The 26017-nt window shown below is 47.4% G+C and overlaps 1 protein-coding gene across 1 annotated transcript in view; it reads right to left on the bottom strand.

The window, feature by feature from the left end:
• The window catches only part of SMS (spermine synthase), a 50581-nt gene extending 25670 nt beyond the window's left edge, over positions 1–24911 (bottom strand). Inside the window, exons 1-4 of the mRNA XM_082681960.1 lie at positions 24791–24911; positions 7443–7563; positions 5360–5450; positions 4743–4807 (exon numbers count right to left, since the gene is read on the bottom strand). Of these exons, the coding sequence (XP_082538086.1) occupies positions 4743–4807; positions 5360–5450; positions 7443–7563; positions 24791–24839 (326 nt within the window). The 5' untranslated portion in view covers positions 24840–24911. The remainder of the gene's footprint in view (positions 1–4742; positions 4808–5359; positions 5451–7442; positions 7564–24790) is intronic.
• Between the last annotated feature and the right edge of the window lie 1106 nt (positions 24912–26017).

Here is a 26017-nt window from a genome sequence, read left to right as displayed (position 1 = left end):
GTTAAGATTGCCTACATAGCTACTTTGTCACTACCACATCCATTGAAGTCCACATGGATGGAATACCAGCACCTAGTAAGGAATCCATGTTCAAGTATCCCCAACTGCCAATTATCTCCTTCAGAGCTATTCTACTTTTGAATGAAGAATCATATACTGTATTTTGCTGTTTCGCTTTTTTACCCTCATTTAATCGAAAATAGTCCGTTGCAGGAATAGACACAGACAGAGAATGGACTTGAGGACACGGATGAAGTGAGAGATTGGCATGGACATATATACACTACCCAACGTAAAATAGATAGCTAGTGGGAAGCAGCCTCATAGCACAGGGAGATCAGCTTGGTGCTTTGTGACCACCGAGAGGGGTGGGATAGGGAGGGTGGGAGGGAGACGCAAGAGGGAAGAGATATGGGGATATATGTATATGTATAACTGATTCACTTTGTTATAAAGCAGAACTAACACAGCACTGTAAAGCAATTATACTCCAATAAAGATGTTAAAAAAGAAAAGAGAAAAAAAAAAGAAAAGAAAATAGTCTGTTGGCGTCGTCACCTCTTCCCCGTGTTTCATGACATTGACATCACAGCAAAGTCCAGACCAGGTGTTCTGCAGGAAATCCCTCAAGTGGGTTTGCCTGAAGATCTCTTCAATAGAGTCAAGTTGGCATATCATGCAAGCATCACATCAGGGGCACGAGATGTGTTCCTGTCCTATTATTGGTGATGCAAAGAGTGACCACATGGTTAAAGCAGATGCCCACGAGATCCCTACACTTGCAAAGGTACCGTTTTTCCTTTTGAAATTACTAAGCAGGGTGTGGAGCGGTCCTGTGAAACTGAGTCAAGGTCCTGATCTTTCAACAAACCTTCACCAGTGGCTTTGGCATGTAGAACATTCTTGCCTGAACCAATTATTACGAGAAGAGCTGCAAACTGATGATTTTCTCATTCAGTTCTTTCTGTTAATACTGAGTATTTTAGATAGGGTGAATGTACTAGAAACTAACAGCAGAGGACACTACATGAAAAGGAAAACCAGACCTGGAAAGGGGGCTTGGCAAATTAAGTGGAACACAAACAAGATGAGAACTCACTGCATACATAACACAACCATGGGCAAGTCCTGTGTTCTCAAGTACAGTGGGGTTTACAGTAAACAAGCCACAGGTACCTAAAATGCTGGGCTGGGCTACCTCTGACTCGCTTTGATAAGTCTTTGCTCTTCCGCTCACCTGTTTCCAAGAATACAGTCTGAACTTGTTACAGGTTAATAAGGCTTTCTATGAGGAAATACTAACATCTGCAAAAAGCACTGAATTTACAAAGCAAATTCCCATAAACTGTCATTTAATCCTAACTCCTCCTAATTTAACCACTTCTTCATCTTCCAGGAGAACAAACTCAGCTGTTGGAATTAGGCAGATCAGAGGTTTTTCTTGTAAAATGTGGCACCCCAAACAGGACAAACCCCGAGAGTAGGCAAACAGGACTTGGGGGAAGCCTCTTCCACCTCTGGCTGATCGGTGGTGGGTGGCATGAGGTGGGAGCATGAGCTACCTGTGACACTGGATGAAAGTAACAAATAGCAACTCAAGGGCTTTCAGGGGAGGAAACTTACCCCTCGGGTCGGACAACTGGCCAGCTATCGGCAATTACTGAACTATGCACAAACCCAATGAAAACAATGTCCATTCTCAATTGAGTCAGTGGTGCCTTGGGTGCAGGTAAGAGCTCTTTCCTCCACAGCAACACAGTGGTTTTTAAAGAGATGCAAAGAAGCAAGGATCTTTTTCTTTTTAACATCTTTATTGGAGTATAATTGCTTTACAATGATGTGTTAGTTTCTGCTTTATAACAAAGTGAATCAGTTATACATATACACATGTTCCCATAGCTCTTCCCTCTTGCATCTCCCTCCCTCCCACCCCTCTAGGTGGTCACAAAGCACCGAGGTGATGCAAGGATCTTTAAGGATGGGGAAGCCATCACCTTGATCATACCGAGCAGGACCCTGTGGGGCTCCTGGGCACAAAAGCCTTTCTGTGTCCCCCATTTCTTGATTACAAGAAACGGGGCTTCATTCAGCCTTCAAGACCTTCCCTGAGTGCCGATGGGCAGTTCAAACAGATGCTAATTAGGGAAGGGAGGGGATGTGCAGAAGAGGGAGGAACAGTCAAAGGAAACAATAGTGCAGCCTTGGGGCAGGGTCCTGGTTCCCCTCAAGGGACACACATAACAATATCTTTGAGCTGTTTTGCAGATACTGAAGCCCCCACCAGGTGGCAGAAGTTAACTGCATGCTGCCCACCAGCACGTAGACCCCAGACCAGTTGCAACCAGAAGGCTGATGATGCTGACGCCCACTTACCTCCCCACCAGCCAATCAGAAGAATGTCCACGAGTGGATCACGCTCTCCTTGAACCATTACTATAAAACTCCTCACTACCCCCTCCAGGTCGGGACACGCAGTTCTGACGGCATTAGTCCACTGTGGCCCCCTTTGCCTGGCAAAGCAATAAACCTATTCTTTTCTACTTCACCCAAAACTCTGTCTCCAAGATTTAATTCAGTGTTGGGGTACAGAGGCCGGATTTGGCTTCACTAACATGAAGCACATCTCCCTGAAATGGGCTTTGGGAGATATTCTGGAGCCCTACATAACTCTCTTTTCAACCTTCACTACAGAAAGTTGAAAATAGATGGTAGAGAGAAAGACAGAATATGTCCCGGGCCTCAGGTACACCTTGTAAATTGCAAGAATTTTTCTTTTCAACAAAACATTACTGATGTAAGCTTGTTTTTCCTGTTTCTTTTCTTTTGAATAGCAGGATATGAAAATAAAGTTTCTAATGAATCCCATGGCTTCTTAATTCAGATTTAAATCACTGGCCACAGGGGAGTAATCATTTCAGATGTTACTGAGTCATTTGTTAATGATTCAGTCTCTAACAATGTCATTCCCCAGACAGAAAAGTGGCACCATTCTTGTCCTTTTGAGGCCAAAAACAAAGGGCCTACAACAAAGTATTCCCAACAACTTCCTGCCCCCTCCACCCTGATTTTATGAAAAGATGTAAAAACAGTGACAAGGAAAAACAAGGCCTGTGCTGTTTTGAACTGAAGATCGGAAGTATAACTGCATTCTCACTTCAAAAACTCCCATATCAAAACCACAAAGGAACCAGACTTCTCATGAGTGGGGAAGCCCATAAATGCATTCCATCTATTTGCTCACTCCTAGAAGTAATCCCAATAAAAACCAGACCAATTAAAAAAAAATCAGGCATTTTGATGTTGGCCAATTCATTATCACCGAGTTAAAGACACAGTGGGAACCCGTTCAATTCAGATGGACCAGGAAAGATTAGGAAAATTCTGCAAGCAGGAAAAGAGGGAAATTCCAGAAAAGATTGTAGGTGTGGACAAGTTCTTTAAGGATGGGGAAGGGCCCGAGGACACGTAAGCTGAACTTGGGTGGGGTAAACAAGTCTGGGTGCTCCAACAGGTTTCAATCAAGTGGCCGAGTTCTACACTGTGTCCTGCTCTCTTCACATGCAGTTTCCTGCTTTGTGTCCATGTTGGAGGTTAAACAATTTTCCAGTTATCTTACATCTGCCCTGGGGCTTTCCTCTAGGCTGATCAAATTTAGCAGGATAAGCCATTATGTACTTAACTGTTCTTAAACAGCCAATAAGGACTCCCTCTTGTGGAAAGTGCCCTGAAATGGAGAAGTCTGTATTCTGGATGGTCACTTCCATCAGTGATGCCCCGACCTTACCGAAGTCTCTCTGTGTTTCTGCATCTACGGGTTTGCCTTTATGAGCAAGGGACAAGCCCACTTTTGAGGGCCTGATAAGGAGCCACCCAGGCAGGGCAAGGCAGAACCGCTCAGAATTACCTGCTGTGCAGCCATGATTAATTCCCAGGACCTACCAGACTCTATCCCTCGCAACAAATGTCAAAACTATTACTTCTATCAAAGCTCTTTTAACATCTGACACCACTGACAAATACTTCTGTTCTGTCCAACAGAACATTTCTGGCACCACAGAAATGTTCTTTATCTGCGTTGTCCAATATGGCAGTCACTAGCCATTAGCTAGAGACATGAGGCGAGACTGAGGAACTGAACTGTTTTTTTATTAACTTAGTTTTAAATAGTCACATGTGGCATATAGTGGCTGCACTCCTCAAGAAAGGTTAATGGTCTTCGTTTTCATCTGAAAAGAACCCACCAGGGGCTGCTCAAGGTGGGTGGCCTCTGAAACTCTTAGTACCTTGCAGTGTCAATGTCATCTTACCTGAAAGCACTGAGGCAAATTTTCTATCATCCCATGCTGTCATAAATCTCTTAAAACTGCTTAATTCTACTCTGGGGCCCAGAACTCTGAGGAAAGACAAGACAATCTTTTCTCTTTACTGGACAGGGTCGAGGCGTTTTCTAGCTCCCCTTCGAGGTGCCAGCCCCACCTGATTCTCTGCGTTACACAGTTCCAGCCCCTTGGAATCACTGTACACTCCCTTCTGCCTTTGTTCCACTTTGTCTAGCATCTCTTTCTCTCATATACAGTTAGTCTTCTGTTGTAAGGGCCCACTACCTCAGTCTACCAAGTGGCCAGAAGCAGAAGTCGACTTTGATCTCTTCTACATCTTAGACACTGCTCAGGGATAACACCACCATTCTGATTATTTTATCGATGAACCAAATATAAAAGAACATTCAGGAGTGGACTTACCGCTTCACCCGCTCAGTACTGTCCTGACTCAATTCTTTCATTCTTTCTTCTACTTTGTTCAAAAGCTGCAATCAAAAGAAAAGAAATGGGCTTATCGAATAAGCTGAGTGGAACAGGAGGTTGAGACTGTGTTGGCAGAGCTGTGATACTGGCAGATGCCCAGATACACCTGTCCTCCCTAACCCCTACAGCAGCCTGCAGGCCTGGCACAATTCCACACGCCACTAGCGCAACACAGTGTCAACCTCGCTTCAGCCTAAAGTACCAACAAAATAATGGCAAAGGGAAAGCCTCAAGAATATTGCAGCTGTAACATCCTGGATAAAGGTTTACATTCCCTCCAGTGCAAAAGTAAAATCATAACTCAGTACTCAAGCAGTCAAGGGAAAGATGACAGCCAGGTTCCTAAAAACTACTGAGGAACAACTATTTTTCTTCTAAAATCACTTACTTGAAGGGAGGCAAGTTTAAAATTAAGTGAATATTTAAGATAAAATAGAAATTTTATTGAAAAAAAATAAGTGAAACTCAGCAAATAGGTGAAAATAATTTTATCATTAAACTGAGCAGTTTTTGTGATCCTCAAATACTTGAGTAAATAAAAGTGGAAAACTGACACTGTCAACTTCTTTGCCTTGTGCATCACCGTCGTAACTCTGAAGGTCCAGCAACACCAATCCATGCGGGTAAATTCTCAAATTGGCAAAGCTACAGAGGAAAGCATAATTTTAAGGTTAGGAATTGTATCACGGCACTCAAAAGAAAAAAGACACCAACCCAGTTAAAAGGCAAAACCACCGCTCTTTTTTCCCTATATTACATAATTGTCCCTGTTGCTTTCTCATTAGAGCCTCTTCATGGGGGCAGGGAAGCCAATCATTTAGGGAAGATTTTAGAGAGAGCCATCAAGTGCTAAGGTTTTCAAAACAGGTTCTTGGGTCCAGAAAGTGATTCAGCAGCAAGTCCTACGCATCTGATTTTTAAGAAGGTTCCCCAGCAGTGATTGACTCCTCCTTAAAAGGAAGCGAGGGTGGTGAAGAGCAAACTGGGTTCTCCCAATTACCCTCAGAGTTCAAAACAGAGCCGTGGTATTTCTTTTGTTTGTTTGAATAAATTTATTTATTTATTTATTTTTGGCTGCGTTGGGTCTTCGTTGCTGTGCACGGGCTTTCTCTAGTTGTGGCGAGCAGGGGCTACTCTTCGTTGCGGTGCGCAGGCTTCTCATTACAGTGGCTTCTCTTGTTGTGGAGCACGGGCTCTAGGCGTGCGGGCTTCAGTAGCTGTGGCACACGGGCTCAGTAGTTGTGGCTCGTGGGCTCTAGAGCGCAGGCTCAGTAGCTGTGGCACACGGGCTTAGTTGCTCTGTGGCATGTGGGACCTTTCCGGACCAGGGCTCGAACCCGTGTCCCCTGCACTGGCAGGCAGATTCTTCACCACTGCGCCACCAGGGAAGTCCCCAGAGCCGTGTTTTTCTGACTGCAAGCAGGTGGTGGCTAAATTCACTGAGCTCGGGGCCTGCAAGCCAGATCCAGCCCGCGGCATGTTTTGTAAAGCCTGCAGATTAAGTATGTTTTTTTACATTTTTAAAGAGTTGCTTAAGAAAAAAGAGGGAGTATGTGACAGGGACCTTAAGTAGCTCCTTACAGGAAAAGCTTTAACCTCTAATTTAGTGTATCTGACCAGCTTTTTTATGGAATAAAAATAAAGAGTGTATTACACATGTGTAAGAATTATCTGAAGAAACTTTTCTTTCAATTAGACATGTATATTTCTATACATGCAGATGTGTATGTGCACATCTGATATAAAATCACTTCTTACTATAAGGTGTGGTTAAAGAAACGTTTGAATGACACTAAATAAGATGAAGAATTCTGTTTGGAGAATACGGGCAGTGTGCTTAGATTAAAAAAATAAATACAACTGTGGGAGTTCCCTGGTGGTCAGTGGTTAAGAATCCGCCTTCCAATGCAGGGGACATGGGTTCAATCCCTGTTCGGGGAACTAAGATCCCACACGCTGCGAAGCAACTAAGCCCTTGCGCTCTAGAGCCTGCGCAGCACAACTAGAGAGCCTGTGCTGCAACAGAAGATCCCGCGTGCCGCAACGAAGATCCTGCGTGCCACAACTAAGACCCGATGCAGCCAAATAAATAAAATAAATATTAAAAAAAAATACAACTAGTTAATTTTCACCTTCAGCCCTTAAATGGCCTCAAAATCAAGTTCAGGCCCAGGACACCACAAACTCATCTGCACCTGCACGAGCTGACCACCCCCACCCACCACCACCACCAGTCACATAAAGGAGAGGGGCCAGGGGTAAAGGAAGGAGAGAGAAATGCCACCTCTTAACCAGCTAGGTGGTTCTAGCAAAGAATCCCCCACCAGAGAACCTAGGAACACAGAGAATGCCGAAAGGTAGAGTCAAACCTCACCGGATTAAAACCGGAAATAAAGAAAGAGGAAAAGTTGCAAGGGGGAGAAAATGGAGACCAAGAAAAAAGGTGACTGAGGACCAGGACCACACACAAAGGCGTCATTAACCAGAAGTGAGGCCACCCTTTACACACACATCCACCCACACATACAAACACACATCCCCACCCCTACACACACACACACACACACACACACACACACACACACACACACTGCTGAAGTGCTCAGACCTGAATAGGAGCACTCAAGGCCGCCTCACCTGCCGTTTTTGTTTACGTAGGTCGCTAAATAGCCATGGTCCTGCCAGGTGTGCACCGACTCCATCATCCCCTGCTCCTGGAAAATGGACTGGAGGCCTTTCAGAATGGTCTCACCATCAGCTGGAGAACAGGGGGAGAAGGCAAGATGGTCAGAATGAAACATTCAGAAGCAAAGCCAGCGAGGCACAGTTTGATGAATGAACTTTCAAGAAAACCTGAACAGAGCTGCCAGCGTCGCTTATCCCCTTTGTCATGAGCTACAACGTTCTGAACCCTATAAGGAGAGGCTTCAGATTACCAGGGAACAAAATAAGAATGGCAACACCAACCACAAAACAGCTGTGCCAAAAATGCAGACAGATATTCAGGAAACTAGAAATAGTCTAACAAAATATTCAGGCTAGCCAGAAACCAGAAATACAAACACAATAAAAGACATTCCACTTTAGCTTAAGTAAGTTAATGAGAATACAGAGTACTAGAAAAAGAATTCCATCCACTGTTGATGGGTATCATAAAAAACTTCAAAACTTTTGGCTTTGTGTTCCAGGTTTTCTACAATAAGGATGGCTTGTTTTTATTATTGGAAAAAATAAATGGCGCCACTCAGTAACCTATCTCTAACTGGTAGAAACTGAACAACAATTCAATATGGTACAAGCTGCTAGGCACTGTGACCCCATCTCCCATCCCACTACCTGCTACCCAAGTGGAGCTCAGGTCAAGGACTGAGGTCAAGGTTATAGAAATTGCGTTAACCTCTGTAGGTTCACTTGAAGCCACAATCTTCAAGAACATCCATCATTATGATATTTAGATAAAAACAAAATGCAATTTATTCTTATCTAGTTGTACCTGCAAAAGTACTCACTCCTTGAGAAGGGTAAGATAAAGAAGCAAGATGAGACAAAAGGAATTACTCTGTATTCTCAGGAGCCCACCACAGGCTGGTGCTTTTTCCACACAAAGGAAAAGAGCAGGGGCTGCAAAGCGTCAAAACAAAGCATCCCTGTGACCTGAACCGAGGGCAAAAGAAAAAAAAAACAAGATCCACAGCTGACCACAGTGTGGTTTCACAAGAAAATTACACTAGAATTCCTTCCAGAAACTAAGGAGTGCCAAAACAGACTGGAAGGATTTCCACAATCTACGCAAGAGTCTATCTCCAATGACATTTGGAACTATGCTCCCAACACCTTCCAGTGCACAATAAGAACGAAGGCCACAAACTGGGTTCAGAGGCCAAACTGGGCAGCACATGTGTCTTATTCTGGCCTATGCAGACATTTTAAAAAATGTAAATTGCCACTTACATAGCAGATGATTTCATCCACTCCAACTGTCGTGGGTGGAATAGTGACCCCCAAAAGATATGTCCACACCCTAATCCCCAGAACTTGGGAGTGCGACCTGATTTGGAAAAGGGTTTTTGCAGATGTAGTTAATTTAAGGATCTAGCGATGGATCATCCTGGAGCCTCCAGGTGGGTCCTAATTCCAGTTAAGTCCTTATTAGAGACTGAAGCCTGGAAGACCCAGGGAGGAGGAGGAGGGGGAGGGGAGGGGAGAGGGGAGGGGAGGGGAGAGGGGAGGGGAGGGGAGAGGGGAGGGGAGAGGGGAGGGGAGAGGGGAGGGGAGGGGAGGGGAGGGGAGGGGAGGGGAGGGGAGGGGAGGGGAGGGGAGGGGGAGGGGAGGGGAGGGGAGGGGAGGGGAGGGGAGGAGAGGGGAGGGGAGGGGAGGGGAGGGGGAGGGAGGGGAGGGGAAGGGGAGGGGAGGGGAGGGGAGGGGAGGGGAGGGGAGGGGAGGGGAGGGGAGGGGGAGGGGAGGGAGGAAGACAAAGACTGGTGTGATAATGGCTACAAGCCAAGAACACGTGGAGCCACCAGAATCTGGAAGAGGCAAGCAAGGACTCTCCCCTAGAGCCCTTAGAGGGAGTGAGTGTGGCCCTGATGATACTCTGTTTTCAGACTCTAGCCTCCAAAACTGGAAGAGAACGCGTTTCTGTAGTTTTAAGTCACCCAGTTTGTAGTACTTTGTTACAACAGCCCTGGCCAACTAATATACCCACCAAAAGTCCTATTTTAACTCTGCTTAACAAACAAAAGCAAATGGAGTAGCAAAAATGGCAGTGAAGGAGTGATTTTTTTAATCTTCTCAATCTCCAAACACAGAGCAATTAGGCTAGCACAACCAAACCTCACAGACAACATTTAGAACAAAACTAAATGACAGACTGCATCCCCAAACAGCACACCAGGAGTAGGTAGAGACAAGCAGCCCTGGCCCACAGACCTGGTGGGGTACCAGCAAGTGTGAGAGAAGTGAGCAGAGCGAAGGGACTGCAAACCCCCATAAAAATACCAACAGCGGCTCACCCACAAAGGAGGGGGGCTCCTCCTTTCAGAAGGCAGTGAGCGCCCAGCAGGTCGCGGGGACCTGGGCAGGGTGGAAGAGCCACGACCTGTGCCCGGCCAAAATGAACTGAGGCCCCTTCAGGAAAAAGCCCCGCATCGGGAAGGGACCACTGGAGCAGCGGCCACACCACGGCCCCACCCGAGCACAAGCACCGCCCAGCATGAGCAGTGGCCTCCAGTCTCATTCGAGTCTCCCTCGTTCCCAGCAAAACTGTGCCTTTGGGAAACTCATTTGGCAAAGACTAATCTAGCTGGCTTTGCTATTCTGGAACTGGTTTCAGGAAATTAAAACGGGGAGGCCTGAATTATATCCCCCAGAACTGTGGTTTTAAGACTGAATTCAGCCCCTGAAAAAAATTTCAATTTCAAACTTGATACAAAGAACTGACCTCGTTCCATTTGTGTTTGTCAACGAAGCCTGGTGGGGTCGGGCCACCGTGGAAGTGACTGAGCTGCGGGGCGGTGGAGACAAGTGCGCCCAGCAGTACTTGAATTGTGACTAGGAAAGCCACTATGCAATTATTCAATCCCTCCCTGGCCAGAACAGATGTTTTCTGTTTTGAAAGTGTATAAAACAAATCATCACTCCTGGTAAACGGCCTCAAGACCGTGTTCAGCTGGCACATCACAAAACAGGACACCAACTCCCCATGCTGGTGAAGAGGGCTGTGCAGGCAGGGTCATCCTGCGGATCACTGGCCAGGCTGTGCACCGACTGAGGGCCCTGGGGCTGAGCTGGAGCAAACTCTGTCCCCTGGGCAGGAAAAGGGGGTGTCTTTGTCTGATACACGCAAAGCCCTTGACTGCTGGCCAAGCCCAGCGTGGCAACCATCCCCTTTTTCTAACTGGCACGATTAGCATAAAGGCACTGAGTGGGCTAATGGAGGCCCTCCAGCCAGGTTTCAAACTGAAGGAAAACAGATTACAAAAGAGATCCAGTTTAGTGTTCCCTTATTTCTATACTGTGGGCTTACCCCCGCAGCTCAGTAGAAATAGCCCGGGTCTGAATGATCCTTCTGGCTGTTGCCACCGCCCAGTCCCTGTGGCCAGGGACATGGGGACCATGCCGTTTTGCCCACTGTTCACCTCACTTCATATTCACCTTCCTCCTGACCTGGGGGCTCCCCTGTCACCCAAGCTGCTCCCAGCCCTTGGAGAGGACTCCAGAAAGCAGAGCTGGAGCTGAAACAACTACCTAGCATCTCTTTTCCAGAACCAAGGTTTTAAGATGAAAACTGGAAACCAAAGAAATGAGATCCACTAGCCTTAACAAGGTAGCTTCCTTGGTCATCTTGATCTCAAGTGCTCAATAAATGTTTTGTGGCTAAATGAAAATTTCATCTAGCTAAATTAATCATCCTTATTCCTGTATCTCTGCAGAGCTTCTGGAACACCTAGACCAGTGGATTTCAATCCTAGCTGTGCATTATAACCACCTGGGGAGTTACAAAACTTCTGATGCCACATCCTAGACCAATTAAAGAAAAATCTGGGGGTGGAATCCAGGCAACACTTTTTTAAAGCTCCCTGGGAAATTCAATGTGCAGCCACGTGTGAGAACCACTGATCTAAACCACTAGATAAAAAAAGAAAAATAAACCCCCACTAACTCCAAGCTAACTACACTACAGTCACCAGAAGGTTACAGAAAATATTCAACACGACAGGAGGCCTGAAGAAAGTCCGAACTCCCTGCTAGCTATAGCCACAGGTAACCCGTGACGGGCCCCCAGAAGATGCTCTGCAATCAATTATCCAATTTCAACCTTTATGCCTGTCTAGTAAGGAGCACGTAACATGACCAAACAAAATGTGCTTGCTCTATCAGGGTTCCTCAACTTGGGCTGAAAATACAGTGTAAGTGACTTTCCTGTCCCTCACAGGACTTTTGATAATCCTAGCCATACCCACTAAATACAAGAAGAGCCCCCCTTTGTTAAAAAAAAAGACCTCACACCCCAATTTCCCAGGGGCAGAAGGGAGGTGGGTAATGCAATCCCTTGAGAACTACTAGATGCTCTACACGTAAGCGAGCAGGAGCCTGGGGTCAAAGCGCACCCAAATTTGGGAACACAAAACAGCAACGTCATAAGTGCCTATGAATCAGAAAATATGAAAATAGATTCAATGCTAAAAGAGATATAAGTACACTGCTTTCAAGTAGACATGGTAATCCAAACTAGGCTAATAAAATGTTGCTTGGCACAAGTTCTTAGAAAACTCTGCCCAGGCAAGAATGATGTGCAACTAGTAAAGCACTCAGAGCCTTCCAAAGTGCTCAGAAACACAGAGACCTGTCCCAGGGCAAATGTGTCCTTTGTCCAATGGGCAACTCAGTGTCCTCGTTTCCAGACCACTGCCCACTTTGTGTGTGTTTATTCAACAATAACTTAAGAAGAATCCACTTGGAGGTCTGCTGGAGGTCTAGTCCAAATATACCGCTATCAAAAGAAGACAAGGGGGCTTCCCTGGTGGCGCAGTGGTTGAGAGTCCGCCTGCCGATGCAGGGGACGCGGGTTCGTGCCCCGGTCCGGGAAGATCCCACATGCTGCGCAGCGGCTGGGCCCGTGAGCCATGGCCACTGAGCCACAACAGTGAGAGGCCCGCAAAAAAAAAAAAAACAAAAAAAACAAAACAAAAAAAAAAGAAGACAAGGGAAGACAAGGTTTCATCTCCCTGCCTCATTTTGTCCCAGGGATCCATTCATAGGCCTCTCTTGGAGAATGAACCTCATTCCTCTGACCCTGGCCATCAGCTCCAGACGGCCGAATCCCAAATCTGTACATCCAGCTACAACCTGCCTCTCACCCAAATGCTCACCACACTGTCCCAATCTCAAGTCTGGAATAAAACCCAGACTTCCCCACTCCTTCCCACCAATGGTTAATACCCCTGCCACTTAAGATCCCCCTTAACGGTCCCCTGAAGCTTCTCCCACAAGTCGCCCACCACAGCCTCTCTGCACCACTCAAACTCACTGGCCTCACAGACCTCATTTCATCAAACATCAAATGGAGGCACCACTTCACAGGGTTCCTATAAGGAAGCCAGCACCAATGTTCGAGCCCTCCATCCCTCACAGTCAGGCACTGCCATTTAATCATTATCCATAAGGTGGGCAACCCTGTGGACATAAGTAGATTAGCTGCACCCCCCAACATTACTAGCCCAAGTAGAAAAGAGAGTCCTCCCCAATAAAAACCTATGACACCAGGTGCCCTGCTTCAGTTAGATTCCCTCTTCTCCAGCTTCAAGAGGCTAAAATACTGTAACCTCCTTAACTAAGTGAATTCCATTAGAGAGGCTGCCCTCAGGAAATAAGCAATTCTCACACTTCCAGAAAAACTCTTGGACTCTCCACCCCATGACCGTGACTTGTGCCTTTAAGTCTTTTCCAACTTCAAACACTTCAACTAAGAAAACTCTGGACATAAATTATGAGGGCTTTAAGCTACACAATGCCAAGTCTCTGCCGCTGCAGGGTCATCACCCTGCACCAGCTGTGGGCCAGAGCCACACTAGTCCCCCCCCCTGCAAAATTAGGTGGCTGCATTCCTCTCTGCTCTCACATTTAAGCAGCACCTGGCTTATAAAATTAGAAGATGAATTTCTATTCTTGCTAAACGTATCTTTATATGCGCTGGAAATGCCACACTTCACCATCAAGGACCACCCCCCCCCCGGAATTTTACTGTCTCCTAGGTCTCTCTCTCCCAAGGTCTCTCTCTCCCACAAAGCTCGGGCAATTTAAGCTCCAACAGGTGGTTAATTATTCCCGTGGTTGCACCATGCCCAAGTAGTGAGGCCCAAAACCCAGCCTCCTTCCATCCCACCTCCCACTCCCCAGACCCTGGAATTTCCAGAGCCCCCTGATGTGCCTCCTCCATGCACACTTCCCATTTACCATCAAGGTCAGACGCCCCACCCCCCCCCACCTCCCCCTCTCAGAGATCTGCACTCTCTCAGTGGGAAGATGGCCCGAAGCTGTTGGCAGATCCGTTTGCAGCTCCCTGCAAGGGGAAACTTAAATGCAGGTATCCTTTCCCCAAAACCCCAGACTCTCATGTCAGAGAACCTATGAGCCAGGCTTGGGTTTGTACAGTTTACCAGCTTTCTGGTCTTCTCGACAGACCCCTAAACCTAAAAGAGGAAGATAAGGAAAATGGACTCCAAATACAGTTTGAAATCATTCAAGTATCTGCTTTAAAAATCCTCTCAGATATTCTCATCTTCACAGTGGTGTATTCACAGGACAGTATGCATTGGTCAAAGCTCACAACTGTACACTAGGCACTTCCCTGGTGGCGCAGTGGTTAAGAATCCGCCTGCCAGTGCAGGGGACAAGGGTTCGAGCCCTGGTCCGGGAAGATCCCACATGCCTCAGAGCAACCAAGCCCGTGCGCCACAACTACTGAGCCTGCGCTCTAGAGCCTGCGAGCCACAACTACTGAGCCCACGGCCACAACTACTGAGCCTGCGCTCTAGAGCCCGCAAGCCACAACTACTGAAGCACGCTCACCTAGAGCCTGTGCTCCGCAACAGGGAAAGCCACCGCAATGAGAATCCTGCGCACCGCAACAAAGAGTAGCCCCCACTCTCTGCAACTAGAGAAAGCCTGCGCACAGCAACAAAGACCCAACACAGCCCAAAATAAATAAATAAATAAATATGTGAAAAAAAAATGTACAACCAGCATCCTACTTAATGGTAATAGACTGAATGCTATCAGTAAGGAGGCAAGGATGTCTCAATAAGGCCTAGAGGTCAAGATGTGCCCAAGGTTACACATTTAAGGCTTGTAAGTGGTAGAGCTAAGAGCTAGGATCCAAACTCAAGCAGCTGGGCTCCAAAGATCCAGTGCTTTTAATCATGACACTGTGTTGCCCCCTGCTTAGTTAAATACGGGACAATAAGCCATTTGTCCCAGACACCAAAACATCAACAGGTTATCTACTTGTGATAAGGTGAGAGATCTGGGTTTCCCCCTTTCTATTTCCCTACACCCTGCAGGTAGTCTAAAATGAGCACATAACTTAAACAAAAATATGTAAAAAGACAAATGCATAAACCATTATTTGAACAGCTTCTGGAGTTTCTTCAAGCAAAGCCATATCCTTCATTAAAAGAAAAAAATATGCATGGGAACTCTTAACAAACAAAAAACATTCACAAAATGTTTTTTTTAAGACCTATCATATTCCAAAGGGAATAAAGTGATAGTAAGCTCTTTTTCTCTCCAACCTAGACAAACCCCACTTAGGAACACTTGGACTGACAGGCCCATGATCCCCTTCCTCACAACCCCAGACCAACTGAGCCACTTAGCTGCAACATTAAACAGTTCAAAAATTCAGTGTTAAACCATTTATAAAACCTACACCACTACTGTTTCCCCAAGTGTGATCCATGGCACCGGTTCTAAGAAAAAGGGTCCCATAAGTAAGTCATAGGATGTAATGTACAGCATGGGTGACTATAGTTAATACCGTACTGCATATGTGAAAGTTACTAAGAGTAGGTGTTAAAAGTTCTCATCACAGGAAAAAATAATTTTCAACCTATGTATGGTGACAGATGTTAACTAGACTTATTGTGATCATTTCACAACATATACAAGTATCAAATTACGATGTTGTAATTAGTTGTAACCTGCAGCTAATACAATGTTATGTGTCAGTAACACCTCAATAAAAAAAAGAGAAAGGACCCCATGTTGAACCCAGTTTGAGAAATCTCCTAATATTTTCTAGAAATTCAGAATGCCCATTATCCTATCAGTCTTGCTTGACCACTGTGATCTGCAGTCCTTCAGAAGAGACAATTTGGTGCTAAATGTAACAGTATCCTAGAAATTGCTCAGGATTCTCACAGGAGAAATTTCCATTCCAGAGAAAACAGTCATGCCACACAAACCCATGGAAGTGTTATCTTAAAAATCAAAACGTCTTCATAAAATTCTGCTTTAGTAACTTAGAGAGGTCAAGTAAAGTAGACCAACCTTCAAATCACATGCCAACCCTTTATTTTCTGCCTCTTCTTTTGCCAGCAGTACTTTCCTTATCTTTCAGTAAGTGAAATTCACACCTCTTTATAACAGATCATCTTTACCCACTGGCACAATTTCAAAGTACTCAGCGCTAAGTACTGCAATTAGTGTTAAGTGTTTTATGTATCATTTGACACTCTTCCAAACATTTTATTGGACATCCCACCCAACAACACAGTGTGTGGGATATTGGTATCACTGGTGCCTTCACGCAAAGGGCGAAATTAAGATACATGAGAAACTACCCAGAGGGTCAAGTCAGCTCAGGAACCCAGAACACGCTCCTGGCTCTTACCAGTTCCTTTTGACTTTGCCGCTTAGCCATGAATGCCTTTGATCACAAGTGCGGCCACTAGCTCAGGAGCTCACTCCAGAACACAGGTGACATCATCAGTTTAACAAACTGCAGGCCCACCACAACTTTGGGCTCCAGAGTTGCCTTTTTCCTGGGGTCTGGAAAAATGCCCAGTCGTAAGGGTTTAAAAGAGCATTTGTGCAATGGTTTACATACTTGGCTGGCAGAATTCAACTGAGGAGGTTTCCTGACTTTTCAAAAGAACTGAGCCTGTATTTAAACTACCATGAAATGGTGGTTGGAGCCGCAGCACACACCAGCAGGCTTAGGTTACAACTGCAGTGAAATGGTGGATTAAAATGCGCAGAGCATGCGTGACTCCAAAAACTAAACTCAATAATAGCTTTCTTGAACACGTTTTTAAACAGAGGCCCAACCACAATCCAGTAACTTTCGAGCTAATCCTTACGTGCCAAGGGTTAGTATAACCACGGTGGTCTCAATTCAAATTATAAAGCCCGTAATTCCAAATCTTACCCAGGGTCCCAAATCCAACACCAAAAGCTCTAACTTTTCAAAGCTATGAGAGACCACAGCACTTCAGTCTACCTCCCAAGAAGGTAGGGAAGGTCTGTGAATGCTGATTCAAATACGGCCAATTTCATTATACAATTAAGAGGATTCAAAGAATCCAGGACTTCCCTGTTGGTCCAGTGGTTAAGACTCAGCGCTTCCACTGCAGGGGGCACAGGTTTGATTCCCTGGTGGGGAAACTAAGATCCCACATACCGGGCAGGGAGGCCTAAAAAAGAAAAAAAGAAGAGGGGCTTCCCTGGTGGCACAGTGGTTGAGAGTCTGCCTGCCGATGCAGGGGACACGGGTTCGTGCCCCGGTCCGGGAGGATCCCACGTACCGCAGGGCGGCTGGGCCCGTGAGCCATGGCCGCTGAGCCTGCGCATCCGGAGCCTGTGCTCCGCAACGGGAGACGCCACAACAGTGAGAGGCCCGCATACCGCAAAAAAAAAAAAAAAAAAAAAGGAGGATACAAAGATTCCAAATTGGTAACTCCTCCACTGCAAGACAAAACTAGCTTTGCCCCACAAAAACAAAACAGACAAAAAATCCACAAATCATCCACCAGTTGCTTATTAAATTGGAAAACACTCTTTAAGAAACATCACCTGCAAAGCTTCAGGTTACTTGAAAAAATACCTCACTTGTTAGCTGGGGTGATTGTTCCTAAATGCCTGGATTATGGAATCAATTTCTTAAACAGCTGTTATCCCTTCCAAAGCATTTAAAACAATAGAGAACTATCAAGTAGGAAATAGATGAGGCTTTTTGATTCAAAGCACAAACTAACTTTACCCTATACCACCTCTACAGGTTTAAAGACATAGGTATAACTACGGAACTATACTCTAAAAAACCATTAAGGTTTACACAATTTTTTAATGGCAAGCTCACAAAATGAATTCCCAGCAGTGTGCAATTATTCAGCCTGGGGTCAAATACAGCATGATCAGTGCAATTAAGAATCTTGCAAAGTTGGGGAAAGGGGAGGTTTTTTTTTTAAAATCCCAACAAAGCAAAGGAGCATGCCAAACGTAGTCAGACTCTAACAAGGAACCTCCCCCCAAGCAGTCCAGAAAACATTTTCAAAGACAATGAAGGTATGAGAGAATACCTATGTCACACAAAAATATACCTTCCCCAGAGCTGTTAGAAAATTCTGAGTCCAGGTTCTACCTGGAAGCACAAGGAGTGTGAGACTCAAGTGTGTGTTGGGTGAGGATGGAGAATCGGGTAGAAATGGACCTTCATGTACCTTGGAAGTGCTGATAAGGAGTTTCAACTTCATCTGTAGAGTAATGAGGACTCACAGGAGGGCTTTTAAATGGGAAAGGGGACAGGGATCTGTTGCGTTCCTGTTGACTGAGCCCTTCCCAAACAAGGGAGGGAGACAAGTAGGGAGACTGTGGCCAAGGACTGTAGCCAGGAAAAGGGTGAGCAAGGAATCTGAGAGGGTAGCAGGTAGAATCCATAGGACTTACTGACGTAGATGGGTGCCTCGAAGGTTTCTGATACACGGGGTTTTTTTGTTTTTAATGAGGATCCTATTATAGTGGTTCTCATATAATCAGCATCAGAATTGCTAGGAGGAAAGCTGGTTAAAAATGTAAATTCCAGGTACTACCCTCCCGTCAAAGACTGTGATTCACGTCAGTCTAGAGTGGGGCCCACGCATGCATTTTCCCATTCATCAGCCGCCCAAGGTTTCATCGTTAAAGCGGGTGTGGATGTTCTCTATCACAGTGGTGGATAAAGTGTGATGGGACAATGATAATGCTGAGGGGGTAGGGAGAAAGCTTTTTCTACTCTTGAACAAAAGAATCAAAAAGCTAGATGCAATCAAAACTGGTTTAGGTTTTATGCTTATAGTTATAGCTATTTAAAATACATGAAGATGGGCTTCCCTGGTGGCTCAGTGGTTGGGAATCTGCCTGCCAATGCAGGGGACACGGGTTCAAACCCTGGTCCAGGAAGATCCCACATCCCGCGGAGCAGCTGGGCCTGTGCGCCACAACTACTGAGCCTGCGCTCTGGAGCCCACAAGCCACAACTACTGAGCCCACAAGCCACAACTACTGAAGCCGGCATGCCTGGAGCCCATGCTCCACAGCAAAATAGGCCACCTCAATGAGAGGCCTGCGCACCTCAACGAAGAGTGGCCCCTGCTCGCCACGGCTGGAAAGGGCCTGCGCGCAGCAACGAAGACCTAACACAGCCAAAATAAATAAATTAAATAAACTTAAAATACATGAAGACAGTGGGAGGGAGACAGAAGAGGGAGGGGATATGGGAATATATGTATACATACAGCTGATTCACTTTGTTATACAGCAGAAACTAACACACCATTGTAAAGCAATTATACTCCAATAAAGATGTTAAATTAATTAAGTAAGTACATGAAGATGATCTGCTTCCGCCAGAAAGGAGCTCAATAAATACATGGAAGAGCGGGAGCTTGGTGGAGAGGGTCCAAGATGGTTCAGGAAATGGGGGGTGGGGGGTCACCTGAAGCCACAGGCTTTGCTCGGTAGGAAGTGCTAACTGACCCCAGTGCAAACCTCAGGGGAAGGTAAGGCCCATCCTCCTTCCCTGCACCACGGACACTTGCAAAAAGAACCAGGGAAATTTTGCTGATGATTTGTCATCCAGATCACTGCAACAACCTGGTTAGAATTTACACCGGGGATTCTCTACTCCAGCACCACAGATATGTTGGCTTGTCAATGCTGTGCACTGTAGGATGTTTAAAATCACCCCTGGCCTACTAGATGCTGGTAGCACCTCCCAAGGTGAAGAGACAAAAAAAGTCTCCATATAGTGATAAATTGGGGGGGAGGGGGGGAACACGCAGCCATTGCCTTAACTTAGAGGCTTCCTGGTTGTGGAAATTAACAAAGGACTTGGAATCAAATATACAGGGGTTTGAATCACAGGTAGCCCACTTAAAAGGAGAAAAACTTCAATGGGCCTATTTACTCATCTTTAAAATGGGGATAAAACCCACCATATGGCTGTTGAGAAGATTACATAAAATAATGTGTTATGCACTTAGGGCAATGCCTAGCCCAGGAGGCAATTAGTAAACACTGGCTTTTTTGTTTTCAAAAAGATGTTTTGAAGAAGCGGGGACACTTGCTTACAGCTTTGGCCTGAGTGGAAACCTCCTCCCAAAAGGAACAATATAGAGAAATGACAGTCTCAGTTCTCTCTCCAGCTCCTGGGGGCCCTGAACCTGGGGTCTATGGACTCCCAAGGGCCAGGGGACACAATTCAGGGGCTCTGTGAACATGGATGGCAAAAAGCATACATCCTTATTTTCACTAATTGAAACTTAGCATTTTTTTCAATTATGCTTGTAAAACCACACATTATCAACTACCTGGCCACTGTCACAACAGAAGCACAGCTTTTCCTGATCAAATGACAGCTGAAATACGGATTTCCTTGGCTCTACTCCGAAATTATGGAAATTTGGAAATTATGAGGCCTGCAGCTAGACTGTATTTTGTGTTATGAAAGAAGCACATATTACTATTTACTATGTCACATATTAGGGGTTTTATTTTGAGAATGTTATTTTAAATAGATGGGTTATTTTTTGCATTTAAAATTCTTATTCTGAGAAGCGCTCCACAGGCTTCCCCAATGAGGGCCAAAGGCACACAACTTAAGAATCCCTACCCTCAACATTTTTCGGCTAAGCCCATAATTCCCAAGCAGGCTTATGGTTTTTCTTGTTGTTGTTTTGTTTTGGGTTTTTTTTTTTTTTTTTTTTTTGGCCGCGCTGCGCACTTGTGGGATTTCAGTTCCCCGACCAGGGACTGAACCTGGGCCATGGCAGTGAAAGCCCAGAATCCTAACCACTAGGCCACCAGGGAACTCCCATGTCCTTAATTTACTAAATAAATTTCTGTTATAAAACTAATTTGTTAATTTGAATGACATAAGTCACTTTGTTTCCCTACATAAACTATAGTGATCCAAAGGACAGACACAACAGCATCAGTCACATTTCCTCACTCAGGACCCATCCTCTTAATTCTAACAGTAAATGTGTGCCTCGTTTTCCCCTAGTGGACTTGAACTAGCTTTCCACCTTTACCATAACATCAGTCAGGTCCATTTAACCAGTACTTCTCAAACATCTATGATGTATCAGAACTGTGTCCAGGATAAAAACTCTGGAGGTCACCCTTCAAAGACACTCCCAGCCCGGGGAAGAAATGGACATGGAAAGGAAGACTGCAACCCTACCCTTCCAGGGCGGGCAGAGGTCGTGCGTACCTCACTCGGTCTACGCAGAACACTTGCTGGCTGCCTAGCATAAACAAACCACGTGTCCTCCACCTGCCCAAAGATGCTTAAGCTATACTAGTGTGGGACATGTTTATTCTTGTTAGCCTCAGGCTAAGAAGTCACAAAATGTTTTCTGGGCTCAAGAGTCTTCACAGTCCAATACTTCACTTACGAGAGGATCAAAGGTGAGATTTTTTTTCAGCAGAAGTTAAAATTTCCTGAGTTACCTCATCAGCCAGAACTAAACAGGCACCGCCAGGCCCAACCTATAATTGCCCTCAGTGGCCCAGTGGCTGCTGGGTACTAGCTGGCTTGCACTGGTAACCAAGTTATACAGAATCGTAACATAACATAACTAAGTGGTTCAAGTTTAATTCCATTAAAATCACATCGTGGAACTGGGGCATGAGGAAGGATTACTGACAAATGAGAAAAAGAACATGATTCCAGGCTCCACAGGCATTTGACTCACCCTTGAGTCACATCCAATACTCACACGCCAAGATTAATGCCTTTTGACTCATTATTATCAATTAAAATAAATGTTTTTGAAGACCTCACAGGTGGTAGACTTCTCATCAAGTGCCCCTTAATGAAAACCGAAAACAGATCCTAGTTTAGCCGATCCCCTTATTCTACAAGGGTGGATACCTACAGACAGCAAGGGCGACATGCCTCCCCCCAAAATCAAGTGATGGGGGGAATACAATAAGAATCAGGGTCCTCTTACTCCCAAAACAGTTTTGTAGGGACTCAAGATCTAACACAGATGCATACATACATGTCCCCTTAGGATCTCTTTCTAGAATATTCACCTTGTCATCAAAACTTTCTCATCTTTGAAAACAAAAAACTTTCTCATCTTGAAGATCAAACAATCTGGGAATTAAGAGTAACTGGCTGGGGGACATCCCTGGTGGCGCAGTGGTTAAGAATCCGCCTGCCAATGGGCTTCCCTGGTGGCGCAGTGGTTGAGAGTCCGCCTGCCGATGCAGGGGACACGGGTTTGTGCCCCGGTCCGGGAAGATCCCACATGCCGCGGAGCGGCTGGGCCCGTGAGCCATGGCCGGTGAGCCTGCGCGTCCGGAGCCTGTGCTCCGCAACGGGAGAGGCCTCAACAGTGAGAGGCCCGCGTACCGCCAAAAAAAAAAAAAAAAAAAAAGGCTTCCCTGGTGGTGCAGTGGTTAAGAATCCGCCTACCAATTCAGGGGACACGGGTTCGAGCCCTGGTCCGGGAAGATCCCACATGCTGCAGAGCAACAGAGCCGGTGCGCTACAACTGCTGAGCCTGCGCTCTAGAGCCTGTGACCCACATCTGAAGCCTGCACGCCTAGAGCCCGTGCTCCACAACACGAGAAGCCACCGCAATGAGAAGCCCGCGCACCGCAACGAGAGAAAGCCTGCTCGCAGCAATGAAGACCCAACACAGCCAAAAATAAAATAAATAAATTTATTTAAAAAGAAAAAAAAGGATCCGCCTGCCAATGCAGGGGACATGCGTTCGATCCCTGGTCCGGGAGGATCCCACATGCCACCGTGCGCCACAACTACTGAAGCCCGCGCGGCTAGAGCCCGTGCTCCGCAACAAGAGAAGCCACCGCAATGAGAAGCCCGCTCACCGCAACTAGAGAAAGCCTGCGCGCAGCAACGAAAACCCAACGCAGACAAAAAAAAAGAGTGACTGGGAATTCTCAATTATTTTTTACTTTCTCTTCACACGACTAAATTATTTGGATGCCACTTCCATACCTCGGCAACTTCGAACCCGCCAGCTTCTCCCGCTCCCTTCCAAAACTGCACGTCCATGGTTCTCTCTCCCTCTCTAGACGGTGCCTGCCCAAAATGTTCAAGTTCTCTCATTTTTTCTTCATACAATTAAGGGAAGGTTTTCCCCACTTCTACAATAGAACACAGAAGTCCATTGGGAGCACCCATTTCAACAGGCAACACCTGAATTTAGCTGCAAGCTGTTTAAGGCTTCAGGCAAGGACACTCAGGCTGAGGGAAGGGCAGGAATCTTCCGGCCTCATCGTTACCCTGCTTAGAGCCTGGAAAACTCACACTCAATAAGTACAGGTGAGCGCTCACACAAGACTGCCACCAGAAACTCAACTCAGCAGCTTAGTGGCTTTGAACCCCTATTTCTTCCTCAAGCCTCACCCTCCCAGTGAAACTGGCAGGCTAATTACTCAAGAAAACCTTTTACAGCTCCAATCGCCATTTCATCTCCTGATTCTCCCCAGCCGCCTCCCTTCCCTCCAGCCTCACCTAAGAAAGGAGGGAACTAAGAAATGCTTTTTCTCCTAGTCACTTCCCCACCACCCAAATACGCTGATATTACTTCACAACCCTGTAACGTTTTCCAGCAACTCCATTAACATTAAAAGCCCTGGGGGATGGGGGTGCCCAACGAAGTGCGCCCTATCCTTCCCCCTTTTTACCACAGGGAAGAAGCAGCTCAGACAGGTTGAGAAATAAAGCCAAAGTCACAAGCAGAGCCAATCAACACAGGACAGAAAACTAGGTCTTGTCCAAATCCCTAAGGTCTTTTTTTTCCCCCTCATCTTATGCCTTCGGAAATCCTTTAAACTGGGGAAGAACATGCAAAGTGAGTACTCAGAAGTTTAAAAAAAGGGGCAGGGGAGAAAGAAAGTGTAAAAGTAATGTTTTCAATGGTAACAGAAAAGGTGGCTCCAGCCAATTGGAGGAAGACGGTGAAAAAGCAAGACCTGGGTGAGACGCTCCAAGTGGGACAAACCGGAAGCGCAGATTCAAGTCTGCGGCACTCACAGGTTTAAAAGCCACCAGAGGGACTTCCCTGGCGGTCCAGGGGTTAAGACTCCGCACTCCCAATGCAGGGGGCACGGGTTCGATCCCTGGTCGGGAAACTAAGATCCCGCATGCCGCTGGGCCCGGCAAAAAAAAAAAAAATCCACCAGAAAAAAGACCAGCAGTCCTACCCCTCCCCCTCCCCCTCCCCCCCCCTTAGACGCACCCAGGAAAAAAGGATGCAAAATACCCTTCCTCTCCACAATTTCCGCAGTCAGTCCGGACTTTCCCAGCCCCCTGTTCTGGCCGGCTCGCAGTCTTCCGAGCCTCCCCGATTCGGAGACTTATAGTTCCCGCGCTGGGACTTCACCCCCCACCCAATAATAATATAATCATCGTTTCCTTTTCCCGTGCCCAGTCCCTTTCCGGGGGAATCTCTCCTACGCGGTCGCCTGAGAATTCTGCGAGCGCGGCGCGGTCCTGCCCCAGGCCCGGCTCACACGAGGGGAGCCCCCACCCCCGGGGGAATTTACCCGCCTCGGGGAACGGGGAAAGGTCCCGCGGGCGGGCCCCTCGCACGCCCCCCGCCCCACCCGGACTCTTCCTCCCGCGCCCAGGGCGCGAGGGGACCCCCGGCGGGGGCGGCCGAGCCCGCGAAGGGCGCGGGTGGGCGACCCGGGCCCCGGAGGGCGGCCCGGTCGGGGTCGAAGAGGGAGCCAGCGCGGCCCCCCGGGCCCCGCGCTGCCGCCGGGACAGAGCGCGGCGGGAGCAAGAGCGCGGCCTCCACGCGGGCGCCGGTGCAAGCGACAGCCCGGGAGACGACAGCGCCGGGGCTGGGGCCGCGCGACCGTCCGCATTGTTCGGCCCGCGGCGCGCGCCCCGCCCGGCCCCGCCGGCCCCAACCCGCCCGGCGGCGGGAGCGACGGGGCAGGTGGCGGGCGCGCGCCCTCACCTTTGGTGCCGAGCATGAAGTCAAGGGTGCTGTGCCGTGCTGCTGCCATAGTGAGGCGAGGCCCTGGGCCATGCCTGGGGGAGGCGGCCGGGGAGACTGGGGGGCCGCGCGGCGTGTCAGTCTGCGGCCGGCGGGGAGTGCGCCGCGCCGGGGAGGCTGAGGGTAGGAGGTAGGAGGGACCGCGGGGAGCCACCCGGGGAGCGGGGGCGGGGTCGGGCCCGCCTCCGGGAGGGAGGAAGCGAGGACGCTCGCAGCCCCGAACTCCGAGCGCAGCGTGTGAGGCCGCGCTAAGGCAACTGTGGAAACGTGGGCGCCGTGCTCCCCGGCGTGCGTCACCAATGGCCGCGCCCCGCGCCGAGGATCTGGCGGGCGCTCCCGCCATCCGTTAGGTCACCTTAGGTTTAAACCACGCAGCACGACTTCCGGGGGGCCCACCCCCTGCGCTTCCCCCAGACCGGCCCCCCGAGCCCAGGCCCCTCTGATTTCCTGGCCAAGCCAAGAAAATAAAATGCTGGGAACCACCCTGGAGTCTAAAAGTACTGCCGCCTTTTCCTTAACTCTTCAAATGCTACAATTTAATCTATTAGAATTGTCATTTACATTATCTATAGCCAGGGCCGGCTCTGCGTTTCCGCACAGAACAGAAAGCTCTTGGGTATTCAACTTAGTTGCCTACGTTTTTGCGAAAAATGGGAATGGGGAAGAAGTGAGAGGAAAACGTTGTTAATGTTGACTTGAGAAATTACAGCTTCTAGAGTTGCTCGTCCACCACTGATGTCTACATTCGTGGCAGTGAACCTTTTCGCTGTGAGCTTGTCTTTGACTTCGGGGTTGTAGCTAGTGATCAACAAGATGCGACAAAGGAGAGAACATCAGTGTCTGGCCACTAAAGCCCTCTTTATGACACTGACAGTATCACTGGGCAAATGCCTCCATCATCCCATCAGTCCTCTGTGCCTCTATAGGCGCTCCCAGGCTCCTCAGGAATTGCTGTAATGGCTGGACAAAGTCTAGATCAGTGAACTCTTGTACCTCCACAAGCGCAGGAGGAACCTAGATATGAAGCTTAATCTCTCCTGCAAACAGTCCCTAGTGGCTGTTTTGCTGAGTCCTTCACCTTTCCACAGGAACTGGGCAGTGTCTTCACAAGTGTCCTTTAATAGACCATCCTGTTAAGAACCGGGGCCCCCTTTCAGCCCCCACATTAATTTTCTCCAGCCCAGGCCA

Source organism: Grampus griseus (genome assembly GCF_964374135.1).
Source record: "Grampus griseus genome assembly, chromosome: X".
Taxonomy (NCBI): domain Eukaryota; kingdom Metazoa; phylum Chordata; class Mammalia; order Artiodactyla; family Delphinidae; genus Grampus; species Grampus griseus.
This window is presented reverse-complemented; position numbering and strand designations above follow the sequence as displayed.